Here is a 15,886-nt window from a genome sequence, read left to right as displayed (position 1 = left end):
TAGCTGTCATTTACCTAGGATGCATAAAGAATGCTTCCTTGAACTAAAGAGTGTGTAAAACAACACATTAATATAGCCAGACAATGAAATAAGGCCCCATTTACTCGTTTCAAAATAGAAAATGAAACTATGAAGATGAACATGTAACTTTATTGTTCAAATATGAGACTTGTAGGAATTTGTTGAAGCCTCCCACTGTAAATTTTCATCTTCATTATGCTGCATAATCTGGCACATATTTGATAGATCAGTTTTAATTAGGACAGTTTTCATATAATGAAGATTTTTGATGAGTTGACTTTGAAAGAGAGGAAGCAGATGTATCACGGATCCTTGGCACTGGAGACCATGAGTTGCCTCTCTGCTGCAGGTTAGGAAAAGGACTGTCATAGGCTGACATATTGCTGTAGCTAACTGGAAATTTAGAAGGCTCCAACATCAGTCCAAAATAACTGCTCTGTAATGGAGATACGATGTGGTTCTGAGAAACAGAAGTAATTGTAGTAGTAACGTTCTCAATGAGGCCATTTGCTTGAGTGTAGCTGCTATGTGAGTGCCAATTTAAAATGCTCAACTGATTTAAAACAGCAGGTTGATCTATCACAATCTGTTCTGTTTGTCTAACTGATATTGATGATGGGGAAGGAAAATCACACGGAGCGAGGGCACTTCTATTAGCGACTGTCTGCCTGGTATAAGGCTTCCGTATGAAAGGCACACTTAAACTTGTCGAGGCTGAAAATGCACTCTCCCCGCTAGTTTCAGGAAGAAAATTAGAGTTACAATCATCTATGTTGCCCCGTGCTTTAACATGCTTCTTCTTGTAATCTGGAACGAATGAAGATATTGGAGAGACATTTTTAATCCCAACTCTTCTTTTTAGTCTTAGTAAAAGTTGGGGATAGCCTCTTTTGAAATTTGGATTATGATAGATCTGTAACTAAAATCAAAGGAGAAAATTATTTAGTTTCTTTATAAACCAAGGTAAAACTGACAAGCAAAACTAAACTATAAGCATTTACTCTTTTAATGATACAAATGAAATAGCATCAAATAAAATACCTCCATTGGTAGTTTTAACATCTTACATGTTAGAGAGAGGTGTTCTGAAGATGGCGGAAGAATAAGACAGGGAGACTACTTTTCCCCCCACGAATTCTTTGAAAGAACCTTTGAAAGCTGAGCAAATTCCACAAAACATCTTCTGAATGCTGGCAGAGGTCATCAAGCCCACAGAATGGCAGCCCATTGTCTTTGAAAGAAGGTAGGATAAAATATAAAAGATAAAAAGAGACACAAAAGACATAGGGAAGGAGATCTGTCCCAGGAAGGGAGTTTTAAAAGAGGAGAAGTTTCCAAACTTTAGGAAACACTCTCACCAGTGGGTCTGTGGAGAGTGTCGGAAACTCAGAGGGCTACATAACTAGGAGAAAAACAAATAAATAAATAAAACACACAGATTACGTCCTTAACGGCAATTCCCAGTGCTCGCATTCGCCACCAGCAAGTGGAGGCTGAACGAGAAGAGCAGGCGGTATTGCTTAGGGTAAAGACCGGGCCTGGATGCCCTGAGGGCAATTGGAGGGAGCTAACGTGAGACAGCAACTTAAACTGTGGGATAGCAAGAGAGAGAGAGAAAATTAACCAGCAAAAATCACACTAACGGAACACACTGCCAGCCGTTCGCAGAACAAAAGAAAGACTGAACAATTCCAGAGAAGAGCTAGTCAGCTGTGGACTAGCCAATCCCCTGCCGGAGGCAGGAGGCAGGAGGGAGGGGAAAGGGGCAAACTCGGCCCCAGAGACAGCATCCCCTACCAAACGGCAAACAGGCTTCCAGTTTCTAACCAAAGACTTCCTGAGATTCTGGATGGTTGACATCCACCAGGAGGGTTGCGGCTACAGACCAGCTCCCCAGAGCAGATACAAGGCGCACCAAACTGCTGCGCGTGGAAACTGAGGCTGGGACAACTGAGGGGATAAGGTGCACTGCACCCAGGGAGAGTGTGCTCGTCAAGCTCCTGGCCTCCTGAGCTGCTCGGGCCGGGGAAGGCACAAAACACAGGCCCAACCGAGTCTGTGCTTTTGTGCAGACCCCGAAAACTGGAACTGCATGCAACTCAGAGCCCACTCCCTATAGAGCAGCCTGGAGCCTGAGCAGTGTAGACGGGGAAAGCACACACGCCGAGAGAGGGGGCAAACCCAGTGTGGCTGGAGCACTGCGAGTGCTCCCCACACAGGCCAGTGACATTTCTCTGCAGTGCCCCTCCCTCCCCACAACACGACTGAACAAGCAAACCTAAACAAGAGACAACATCCACCTGCTTGTGTCAGGGCGGAAGTTAGACACAGAAGAGACCTGCAAACACAAGCCAAAGAAACAAAGGGAACCGCTTCAGAAGTGACCGGTGCAACAGATTAAAATCCCTGTGGTCAACACCAACTAAACCGGAAGGGGCCTATAGATATCGAGAAGTGTAAGCTAGAACAAGGAGCTGTCTGAAACTGAACCAAACCCACTCTGCACGGAACAGCTCCAGAGAAATTTCTAGATATCTTTTTACTATTTTTTTTAATTAAAAATTTTTTTATCTTTTCTTTTTTTTTAATTTTCTCTTTTATTTTCTTTTAAAATTCCTTATTACTCCGCGATTACTCCTTAATTGTCATTTTCTTTTATTTTTTTTAAACTCCTCTATTACTCCTCCATTACTCCTTAATTTTCAGTTACATATATTTTTACTATTTTTTAATTAATTTTTTTCCTGATTTGTCTTTTCTTCTATGATTTTCTTTCAGTGTCCTCTATTACTCTTTAACTTTCATTTTCATTCTCATATAATTTTACTATTTTTTAAATTAAATATTTTTATTTTCTTTTAAAGTCCTCTATTACTCCTAAATTTTCATTTTCATTTCACTCTAACTTTGCAAATAAAAGGAAGACCCTATTTTTAAAGTGACCTTCATATATATTTCTTAAATTTTTGTGTTTTTGTTGTTAATATTGTATTTTTAAGAGTCTAACCTCTACTCTAGATTTTTCATCTTTGTTTTTCAGTATTTGATATCAATTTTGGACATTTAAGAATCCAATATTCAGTACCCATTTTTACTTAGGAGTGTGATGATGACTCTCTCCCCCTTTTGACTCTCCATTTTCTCCCCCAGATCACCTCTATTTCCTCCCTCCCCCTTCTCTTCTCAATCCAATTCTGTGAATCTCTGTGGGTGTTCTGGACTATGGAGAACACTTAGGGAAGAGAGTACTGCATAGATCTCTCTCTCTGTCCTCTTGAGTTCCCCCTTTTCTCCTCCTGCTCATCTCTATCTCCTTCCTCCCTCTCCTCTTCTTCATGTAACTTTGTGAAACTCTCTGGGTGTCCCTCGCTGTGGAGAATCTTTTCACCATTAACCGAGAAGTTTTATTATCAATGCTGTATAGTTAGAGAAGCCTTGAGGCTACTGGAAGAATAAGATTGAAATCCAGAGGCAGGAGACTTAAGCCCAAAACATGAGAACACCAAAGAACTCCTGACTACAGGGAAGATTAAGTAATAAGAGATCACCCAAAAGCCTTCATACCTACACTGAAACCAACCACCACCCAAGAGCCAATAAGTTCCAGAGCAAGACATACCATGCAAATTCTCCAGCAACACAGGAACATAGCCCTGAGCGTCAACATACAGGCTACCCAAAGTCACACCAAACACACAGACACATCTCAAAACTCACTACTGGACACTCCATTGCACTCCAGAGAGAGGAAATCCAGCTCCACTCACCAGAACACAGACACAAGTTTCCCTAACCAAGAAACATTGACAAGCCAATCATCCAACCCCACCCACCGGGAGAAACCTCCACAAAGAAAAGGAACCACAGACCACCAGAACACAGAAAGGCCACTCCAAACACAGCAATCTAAACTGATGAAAAGGCAGAGAAATACCTAACAAGTAAAGGACCATGAAAAATGCCCACCAAGCCAAACAAAAGAGGAGGAGATAGGGAATCTACCTGAAAAAGAATTTAGAATAATGATAATAACAATGATCTGAAATTTTGAAAACAAAATGGAGTTACAGATAAATAGGTTGGAGACTAGGATTCAGAAGATACAAGAAATGTTTAACAAGGACCTAGAAGAAATAAAAAAGAGTCAGTATATAATGAATAATGCAATAAATGAGATCAAAAACACTCTGGAGGGAACCAAGAGTAGAATAATGGAGGCAGAAGATAGGATAAGTGAGGTAGAAGATGAAATGGTGGAAATAAATGAAGCAGAGAGCAAAAAAGAAAAAAGAATCAAAAGAAAAGAGGACAACCTCAGGGAACTCTGGGACAATGTGAAATGCCCCAACATTTGAATCATAGGAGTTCCAGAAGAAGAAGACAAAAAGAAAGGCCATGAGAAAATACTTGAGGAGATAACAGCTGAAAGCTTCTCTAAAATGGGGAATGAAATAGTTACACAAGTCCTAGAAACCCAGAGAGTCCCAAACAGGATAAACCCAAGGTGAAACACCTCAAGACACTTATTAATCAAATTAACAAAGATCAAACACAAAGAACAAATATTAAAAGCAGCAAGGGAGAAACAACAAATAACACACAAAGGGATTCCCCTAAGGATAACACCTGACCTATCAAAAAAACTCTTCAGGCCAGAAGGGAATGGCAGGACATACTTAAAGTAATGAAAGAGAATAAACTACAAACCAGATTACTGTACCCAGCAAGGATCTCATTCAGACTTGAAGCAGAATTCAAAAGCTTTACAGACAAGCAAAAGCTGAGAGAATTCAGCACCAGCAAACCAGCTCTTCAACAAATGCTAAAGGATCTTCTCTAGACAGGAAACACAGAAAGCTTGTATAAAAGCAAACCCAAAACAACAAAGTAAATGACAATGGGACCATTCCTATCAATAATTACCTTCAATGTAAATGGGCTGAATGCCCCAACCAAAAGACAAAGACTGGCTGAATGGATACAAAAACAAGACCCCTATATATGCTCTCTACAAGAGACTCACCTCAAAACAAGGGACACATACAGACTGAAAGTGAAGGGATAGAAAAAATAATTTCACGCAAATGGAGACCAAAAGAAAGCAGGAGTCACAATACTCATATCAGATAAAATACACTTTAAAATAAAGACTGTGAGCCACTATGGAGAACACTGTGGAGATTTCTTAAAAAACTGGAAATAGAACTGTCATATGACCCAGCAATCCTACTCCTGAGCATACACACAAAGGAAACCAGATCTGAAAGAGACACATGTACCCCTATGTTCATCACAGCACTGTTTATAATAGTAAGGACATGGAAAAAACCTAGATGCCCATCAGTAGATGAATGAATAAGGAAGCTGTGGTACATATACACTATGGAATATTACTCAGCCATTAAAAAGAATTCATTTGAATCAGTTCTAATGAGATGGATGAAACTGGAGCCCATTATGCAGAGTGAAGTAAGCCATAAAGATAAAGACCAATACAGTATACTAACATATATATATATATATATATATATATATATATATGGAATTTTAGAAGATGATAACAACAACCCTCTATGCAAAACAGAAAAAGAGACACAGATGTATAGAACAGACTTTTAGACTCTGTGGGAGAAGGCGAGGGTGGGATGTTTAGAGAGAACAACATTGAAACAAGTATACTATCAAGGGTGAAACAGATCACCAGCCCAGGTTGGATGCATGAGACAGGTGCTCAGGGCTGGTGCACTGGAAAGACCCAGAGGGATGGGATGTAAAGGGAGGCGGGAGAGGGGATCGGAATGGGGAAGACATATAAATCCGTGGCTGATTCATGTCAATTCATGGTAAAAACCACTGCAATATAGTAAAGTAATTAGCCTCCAATGAATAAAAATAAATCGAAAAAAAATTAAATAAATAAAGGCTGTGAAAAGAGACAAAGAAAGACACTACATAATGATCAAAGGATGAATCCAAGAAGAAGATATAACAATTATATATATATATATATATATATATATATATATATATATATATATATGCACCCAACATAGGAGGACCACAATATGTAAGGCAAATGCTAATGAGTATGAAAGGGGAAATTAACAATAACACAACAATAGTGGGAGACTTTACTACCCTATTCACACCTATGCATAGATATACTAAATAGAAAATTAACAAGGAAACACAAACTTTAAATGACACAATGGACCAGCTAGACCTCATTGATATCGATAGGACATTGCACCCAAAACAATCAATTTCACCTTTTTCTCAAGTGCACACGGAACCTTCTCCAGAATACATCACATCCTGGGCCACAAATCTAGCCTTGGGAAATTCAAAAAAATTGAAATCATTCCAGCCATCATTTCTGACCACAATGCAGTGAGACTCGATCTCAATTACAGGAAGAAAACTATTAAAAATTCAAACATATGGAGGATAAATAACACGCTTATGAATAACCAACAAATCATAGAGGAAATAAAAAAGAAATCAAAATATGCATAGAAACAAATGAAAATGAAAACACAACAACCCCAAACCTATGGGACACTGTAAAAGCAGTGCTTAGGGGAAGGTTCATAGCAATACAGGCTTACCTCAAGAAACAAGAAAAAAGTCAAATAAATACCTAGCTCTACACCTAAAGCAACTAGAGAAGGAAGAAATGAAGAACCCCAGGGTGAGTAGAAGGAAAGAAATCTTAAAAATAAGGGTAGAAATAAATGCAAAAAGAGAGAGACAGAGAGACAGAGAGACAGAGAGAGACCATAGCAAAAATCAACAAAGCTAAAAGCTGGGTCTTGGAGTAGATATACAAAATTGACAAACTGTTAGCAAGACTCATTAAGAATCGAAGGGAGAAGAACCAAATCAACAAAATTAGAAATGAAAATGGAGAGATCACAACAGACAACACTGAAATACAAAGGGTCATAAGATATTACTACCAGCAATGCTATGCCAATAAAATGGAAAACTTGGAAGAATTGGACAAATTCCTAGAAAAGCATAACTTTCCAAAACTGAGCCAGGAAGAAACAGAAGATCTTAACAGACACATCACAAGCAAGGAAATCGAAATTGTAATCAGAAATCTTCCAGCACACAAAAGCCCAGGACCAGATGGCTTCACAGCTGAATTCTATCAAAAATTGAGAAAAGAGCTAACACCTATCTTACTCAAACTCTTCCAGAAAACTGCAGAATAAGGTAAACTTCCAAACTCATTCTATGAGGCCACCATCACCCTAATCTAAAACCAAAGATGCCATGAAAAAAGGAAAACTACAGGCCTATATCACTGGTGAACATAGATGCAAAAATCCTTCACAAAATTCTAGCAAGCAGAATCCAACAACATATGAAAAAGATCATACATCATGACCAAGTAGGCTTTATCCCAGGAATGCAAGGAGTTTTTAATATCCACAAATCAATCAATGTCATACACCATATTAACAAATTGAAAGATAAAATCCATATGATTATCTCAATAGATGCAGAAAAAGCCTTTGACAAAATTCAACATCCATTTATGATAAAAACTCTCCAGAAAGCAGGAGTAGAAGGAACATGCTACTACTGCTAAGTCACTTCAGTCGTGTCTGACTCTGTGTGACCCCATCCCTGGGATTCTCCAGGCAAGAACACTGGAGTGGGTTGCCATTTCCTTCTCCAATGCATAAAGTTGAAAAGTGAAAGTGAAGTCGCTCAGTCATGTCTGACTCTTTGCAACCCCATGGGCTGCAGCCTACCAGGCTCCTCCATCCATGAGATTTTCCAAGCAAGAGTACTGGAGTGGGGTGCCATTGCCTTCTCTGAGAAGGTACATACTGAAACACAATAAAAGCTATATATAACAAACCCACAGTAAACATGATCCTCAATGGTGAAAACTTGAAAGCATTTGAAGGCATTCCCCTAAAATCAGGAACAAGACAAGTGTACCCATTTTCACCACTACTACTCAACATAGATTTGGAAGATTTGCCCACAGCAATCAGAGCAGAAAAAGAAATCAAAGGAATCCAGATAGGAAAACAAGAATGAAACTCTCACTGTTTGCAGATGACATGATCCTCTACATAGAAAACCCTAAAGATTCTACCAGAATTACTGGAGCTAACCAATGAATATAGTAAAGTTGCAGGAATAAAATTAACACAGAGAAACCCCTTGCATTCCTATACATTAACAATGAGGAAAGAAAAAGAGAAATTAAGGAAACAATTCCATTCACCATTGCAAAAAAATAATAAAATACTTAGGAGTATATCTACCTAAAGAAACAAAAAGACCTATACATAGAAAACTATAAAACACTGATGAAAGAAATCAAAGAGGACACAAACAGATGGAGAAACATACCGTGTTCATGGATTGGAAGAATCAATATTGTCAAAATGGCTATTCTACCCAAAGCAATCTATAGATTCAATGCAATCCTTATCAAGCTACCAACGATATTCTTCACAGAACTAGAACAAATAATTTCACAATTTGTATGGAAATACAAAAAACCTCGAATAGCCAAAGCAATCTTGAGAAAGAAGAATGGAACTGGAGGAATCAACCTGCCTGACTTCAGGCTCTACTACAAAGCCACAGTCATCAAGACAGTATGGTACTGGCACAAAGACAGAAATATAGATCAATGGAACAAAATAGAAATCCCAGAGATAAATCCACGTACCTGTGGACACCTTAACTTCGACAATGGAAGCAAGAATATACAACGGAAAAAAGACAACCTCTTTAACAAGTGGTACTGGGAAAACTGGTCAACCATTTGTAAAACAATGAAACTAGGACACTTTTTAACACCATACACAAAAATACTCTCAAAATGGATTAAAGATCTAAATGTAAGACCAGAAACTATAAAACACCTAGAGGAGAACATAGGCAAAACACTCTCCGACATAAATCACAGAAAGATCCTCTATGACCCAGTTCCCAGAATATTGGAAATAAAAGTAAAAATAAACAAATGGGACCTAACTAAATTTAAAAGCCTTTGCACAACAAAGGAAACTATAAGCAAGGTGAAAACACAGCCTTCAGAATGGGAGAAAATAATAGCAAATGAAGAGACAGACAAAGGATTAATCTCAAAAATATACAAGCAACTCCTGAAGCTCAATTCCAGAAAAAGAAATGACTCAATCAAAAAATGGACCAAAGATCTATACAGACATTTTTCCAAAGAAGACATATAGATGTCTAACAAACACATGAAAAGATGCTCAACATCACTCATTATCAGAGAAATGCAAATCAAAACCTCAATGAGGTACAATTACACACCATTCAGGATGGCTGCTATCCAAAACCTACAAGCAATGAATGCTGGAGAGGGTGTGGAGAAAAGGGAACCCTCTTACACTGTTGGTGGGAATGCAAACTAGTACAGCCGCTATGGAAAACAGTGTGGAGATTCCTTAAAAACCTGGAAATAGAACTTCCATATGACCCAGCAATCCCACTCCTAGGCATACACACCAAGGAAACCAGATCTGAAAGAGACACGTGTACCCCTATGTTCATCCTAGCACAGTTTATAATAGCAAGGACATGGAACCAACCTAGAGCCCATCAGCAGACAAATGGATAAGGAAGCTGTGGTACATATACACAATGGAATATTACTCAGCCATTAAAAAGAATTCATTGGAATCAGTTCTAATGAGATGGATGAAACTGGAGCCCATTATACAGAGTGAATTAAATCAGGAAGATAAAGACCAATACAGTATACTAATGCATATATATGGAATTTAAAAAGATGGTAATGATAACCCTATATGCAAAACAGAAAAAGAGACACAGATGTACAGAACAAAATTTTGGACTCTGTGGGAGAAGGTGAGGCTGGGATGTTCTGAGAGAATAACATTGAAACAAGTATACTATCAAGGGTGAAACAGGTCACCAGCCCAGCTTGGATGCATGAGACAACTGCTCAGAGCTGGTGCACTGGAAAGACCCAGAGGGATGGGATGGAGAGGGAGGCAGGAGGGGGGATCAGGATGGGGAACACATGTAAATCCGTGGCTGATTCATGTCAATGTATGGCAAGAACCACTACAGTATTGTAAAGTAATTAGACTCCAACTAATAAAAATAAATGGAAGAAATAAAAGCAGCAAGAGAGAAACAACAAATAAGGAACAAGTGGATTCCCATAAGGATAGCATCTAATCTTTCAATAGAAATTCTTCAGGCCAGAAAGGAATGGCAGGACACACTTAAAGTAATGAAAGAGAAAAACCTACAACCCAGATTATTATACCCAGAGGATCTGACTCAAATATGAAGGAGAAATCAGAAGCTTTACAGACAAGCAAAAGCTGAGAGAATTCAGCACCATCAAACCAGCTCTCCAACAAGTGCTAAAGGATCTTCTCTAGACAGGAAACACAGAAAGGATATATAAACTCAAACTCAAAATAACAAAGTAAATGGCAATGGGATGTTACTTATCAATAATTATCTTCAATGTAAATGGGTTGACTGCCCCAACCAAAAGACAAAGACTGGCTGAATGGATACAAAAACAAGACCCTTATATATCTTGTCTACAAGAGATCCACCTCAAAACAAGGGACACATACAGACTGAAAGTGAAGGATTGGAAAAAGATATTCCATGAAAATACAGACAAAAAGAAAGCAGGAGTAGCAATACTCATATCAAATAAAATAGACTTTAAAATAAAGGCTGTGAAAAGAGACAAAGAAGGACATTACATAATGTTCAAAGCATCAATCCAAGAAGAAGACATAAAAATTATAAATATATATGCACCCAACAAAGGGGCACCACACTATGTAAGGCAAATGCTAACAAGTATGAAAGGGGAAATTAACAATAACACAATAGTGGTGGGAGACCTTGACATCCCACTCACACCTATGGATATGTCAGCTAAACAGAAAATTAACAAGGAAACACAAACTTTAAATGACACAATGGACCAGTTAGACTTAATTGATATCTGTAAGACATTTCACCACAAAACAATGAATTTCACCTTTTTTCTCAAGAGCACATGGATCCTTCTCCAGGATAGATCACATCCTGGGCTACAAATCGAGCCTTGGTAAATTCAAAAAATTGAGATCATTCCAAGCATCTCCAGACCACAATGCAGTATGATTAAATGTCAATTACAGGAGAAAAACTATTAAAAATTCCAACATATGGAGGCTGAAAAACACGCTTCTGATTAACCAACAAATCACAGAAGAAATAAAAAAAGAAATCAAAATATGCATACAAATGAATGAAAATGAAAACACAACATCCACAAACCTATGGGACACTGTAAAAGCAGTGCTTAGGGGAAGGTTCATAGCAATACAGGCTTACCTCAAGAAAGAAGAAAAAAGTCAGATAAATAACCTAACTCTACACCTAAAGTAACTAGAAAAGGAGGAAATGAAGAACTCCAGGGTAAGTAGAAGGAAAGAAATAATAAAATAGAGCAGAAATAAATGCAAAAGAAACAAAACAGACAATAGCAAAAATCAACAAAGCTGAAAGCTGGTTCTTTGAGGAGATAAATAAAATCGACAAAGCACTGGCCAGACTCATCAAGTTAAAAAGGGGAAGAATCAAATTAAAAAAAAAATAAAAATTAAAATGGAGAAATCACAAGAGACTATACAGTAATGAAGGACCATAAGAAACTACTGTAAGCAACTATATGCCAATAAAATGGACAACTTGAAGAAATGGACAAATTCTTAGAAAAGTACAACTTTCCAAAACTGAATGAGGAAGAAATGGAAAATGTAACAGACCCATCACAAGCACGGAGATCTAAAATGTAGTCAGAAGCCTTTCAGTAAAAAAAAGCCCAGGACCAGATGGCTTCACAGCTGATAAAATTTAGAGAAGAGCTAACACCTATCCTACTCAAACTCTTCCAGAAAATTGTAAACTTTCAAACTCATTCTATTAGGCCACCATCACCCTAATACCAATACCAGACAAAGATGCCACAAAAAAAGAAAACTACAGACCAATATGACTGAGGAACATAGATGTAAAAATGTTTAACAAAATCTTATCAAACAGAATCCAGCAACATGTTAAAAAATAATACATCATGGCTAACTGGGCTTTATATCAGGGATGAAATTACTGTTTAATACTCACAAATTAATCAATGCAATATACCACATTAACAAATTGAAAAATAAAAACCATATGATTATCTCAATAGATGCAGAGAATTCCTTTGACAAAATTCAACATCCATTTATGATAAAAAAAAAAACCCTCCAGAAAGCAGGAATAGGAGGAACATACCTCAACATAATAAAAGCTGTATATGACAAACCCACAGCAAACATTATCCTCAATGGTGAAACATTGAAAGCATTTCCCCTAAAGGAAATGTTCCTAAAGGAACAAGACATGGGTGCCCACTCTGGCCACTACTATACAACATAGTTTTGTAAGTTTTGGCTATAGCAATCAGAGCAGAAAACAAATAAAAGGATTCCAGATTGGAAATGAAGAAGTAAAACTCTGTGTGCAGATGACATGATCCTCTACATAGAAAACCCTAAAGACTCCACCAGAAAATTACCACATCTAAATCAATGAATATAGTAAAGTTGCAGGGTATATAATTAACACACAGAAATCCCTTGCATTCCTATACACTAACAAAGAGAAAACAGAAAGAGAATTTAAGGAAAAAATTCCATCCACCATTACAACAAAAGGAACAAAATACTTAGGAATACATCTACCTAGGGAAACAAAATACATATATATGTATAGAAACTATTAACCACTGATGAAAGAAATCATAGAGGACACAAATAGATGGCAAAATATACCATGTTCATGGATTTGAAGAACCAATATAGTGAAAATGAGTTTACTACCCAAAAATATCTATAGATTCAAAGCAATCCCTATCAAGCTACCAATGGTATTTGTCACAGAACTGGAACAAATAATTTCACAATTTGTATGGAAATACAAAAACCTCGAATAGTCAAAGCAATCTTGAGAAAGAAATGGAATTGGAGGAATCAACCTGCCTGACTTCAGGTTACACTACAAAGCTGCAGTCATCAAGACAGTATGGTACTGGCACAAAGACACAAATATAGAACAATGGAACATAATGGAAAACCCAGAGATAAATCCACGCACCTATGGACACCTTATCTTTGACAAAGGAGGCAGGATATACAATGGAGAAAAGACAATCTCTTTAACAAGTGGTGCTGGTAAAACTGATCAACCACTTGTAAAAGAATGAAACTAAAACACTTTCTAACATCATATACAAAAAATAAACTCAAAATGTATGAAAGATTTAAATGTAAGACCAGAAACTATAAAACTGCTAGAGGAAAACATAGGCAAATCACTCTCCGACATAAATCACAGCAGGACCCTCTATGACCCACCTCCAATAGTAATGGATATAAAAGCAAAAATAAACAAATAGGACCTAATTAAACTGAAAAGCTTTTGCACAACGAAGGAAACTATAAGCAAGGTGAAAAGACAGCCTTCAGAATGGGAGAAAATAATAGCAAATGAAGCAACTGACAAAGTATTAATCTCAAAAATATGCAAGCAACTCTTGCAGCTCAATTCCAGATATGATACATAAATGTCCGAATTAAATATGGGATAAAGAACTAAACAGACACTTCTCCAAAGAAGACATACAGATGGCTAACAAACACATGAAAAGGTGCTCAACATCACACTTTATCAGAGAAATGCAAATCAAAACCACAATGAGGTACCATCTTACATCAATCAGAATGACTGCTATCCAAAAGTCTACAAACAATAAATGCTGGAGAGGCTGTGGAGAAAAGGGTACCCTCTCACACTGTTGGTGGAAATGCAAACTAGTACAGCCACTCTGGAGAACAGTGTGGAGATTCCTTTAAAAACCGGAAATAGAACTGCCATATGACCCAGCAATCCCACTGCTAGGCATACACACTGAGAAAACCAGAACCGAAAGAGACACTTGTACCCAAATGTTCATCACAGGACTGTTTATAATAGCCAGGACATGGAAGCAACCTAGATTTCCATCAGCAGACGAATGGATAAGAAAACGGTGGTACATGTACACAATGGAATATTACTCAGCCATTAAAAAGAATACATTTGAATCAGTTCTAATGAGGTGGATGAAACTGGAGCCTTAGAGTGAATTAAGCCAGAAAGAAAAACACCAATACAGTATACCAAAGCATATATGTGCAATTTAGAAAGATGGTAATGATAACCTTATATGTGAGACAGCAAAAGAGACACACACATAAAGAACAGTCTTTTCGACTCTGTGGGAGAAGACAAGGGTGGGATGAATTGAGAGAATAGCATCAAAACATGTATATTAACATATATGAAACAGATCGCTAGTCTAGGTTCAATGCATGAGCACGGTGCTCATTGCTGGTGCACTGGGATGACCCAGAGGGATTGGATGGGGAGGGAGGTGGGAGAGGGGTTCAGGATGGTGAACACATGTACATTCATGGCTGATTCGTGTCATGTATGGAAAAACCACTACAATATTGTAATGTAATTAGCCTCCAATTAAAATTTAAAATATAATTTAAAAAACCATGAAAGCATAAGCACTATAAAAAAAAAAAACCTTACATGTTAGAAGCAATTATGATCCTCAAGTAAAAATATGTTGTAAACACATACAGTAAATACCAAGTAAAAATATGTTGTAAACATATATAGTCAATCCCACTTTAATTAGCTTCAGGACTTGTATCTGGTTTCAAGTTGCTAGGAATGTTTGTTAAATATCAAATATTTTAACCTCTAGCTGTTCTCAACTTCAAAAAATAAAGCTTTTCAACAGTTTGTTAACTCAATTTTAAATTCAGTTTTAGCTACATATGTGAACATGCTTTCTAGGTTACATGATTTAATCTTACATATTGCCAATAATAAGTGAAAAGTTTGGAATACCTTGCTCAAAACAGAGACATTGTTTTCTTCTTCCAGAAAGTCAGCTAGTGAAGCAGATCTTTGAAAAGTTTGTTGCTTTTTTCTAAACCCATAAAGGTTAAGCTGTCGAACTATACTTTTCACACTACGAGTTTCAAATATTCTGAAAGGGGCCTTTCTTTCTAAGACTTCTTTCTTGAAGACTTCTTCATTGATCACTATAGAAGTGCCACTCTCATCCCACCAAATAGATTTAAACTGATCACTTTCAACTATCTTCCAAAGTTTTTGAGGAAAATTCAGTGAAAGAAAATCATTCAATTCATCTGTTTCAGAGACAGAAAATGTGTAACGTGGCATTTTTAACACTACTTCCTCAAACAAAGCCTGAAAGGCTGCTTCTTCAATGATAGATCTCAAAACTGAGTCCTCAGTATGTGTGTAATCACACAAAGGGGATCTAATGGTGGTTTCTGAACCAGTTGATTCATCTCTAGGAAGCACATCTTGAATTTCTGAAGAAAAATGTGCCATCTCAAAGAAATATTTCCTCAGATACTTTTCTTATCTGTCTGATTTTATACTCCGCATCTCCTAATGCTGCCTGGCTAGCCTACAGAGATAAACTTTCTAGACCATCACAGTGGTTCTCAAAGTCAAAAAGCTGTGACATCACAAAGTCACTGGTCTCCTAGCAATTGAAGGGTAGCTGTGACATCACAAAGTCACTGGTTTCCTAGCAATTGAAGGGTAATGTTCAACCAGTGTCTACTTCTGTATCAACTTAAATACAGGCTGCTTACATAAATAGTAACCAAAAATGTGAAACCTGCAAAATCTCATTCCTAAAGAATATTTACACAGAAAAATCACATCAATAAATCTACTT

General features: G+C 37.4%; 1 protein-coding gene across 1 annotated transcript; it reads right to left on the bottom strand.

The window, feature by feature from the left end:
- Positions 1-253: 253 nt before the first annotated feature.
- Positions 254-15,531, bottom strand: LOC133052474 (heat shock transcription factor, Y-linked-like). The gene is made up of 2 exons (XM_061137387.1): positions 15,019-15,531; positions 254-940 (listed from the first exon to the last, which is right to left on the bottom strand). The coding sequence occupies exons 1-2, from the start codon at positions 15,529-15,531 to the stop codon at positions 254-256; spliced, it is 1,200 nt and encodes a 399-aa protein (XP_060993370.1).
- Between the last annotated feature and the right edge of the window lie 355 nt (positions 15,532-15,886).

This window comes from Dama dama, chromosome X, assembly GCF_033118175.1.
Source record: "Dama dama isolate Ldn47 chromosome X, ASM3311817v1, whole genome shotgun sequence".
Classification (NCBI taxonomy): Eukaryota; Metazoa; Chordata; class Mammalia; order Artiodactyla; family Cervidae; genus Dama; species Dama dama.
Note: the sequence above shows the minus strand (reverse complement) of the source record. Positions and strands in the feature narration are given on the sequence as shown.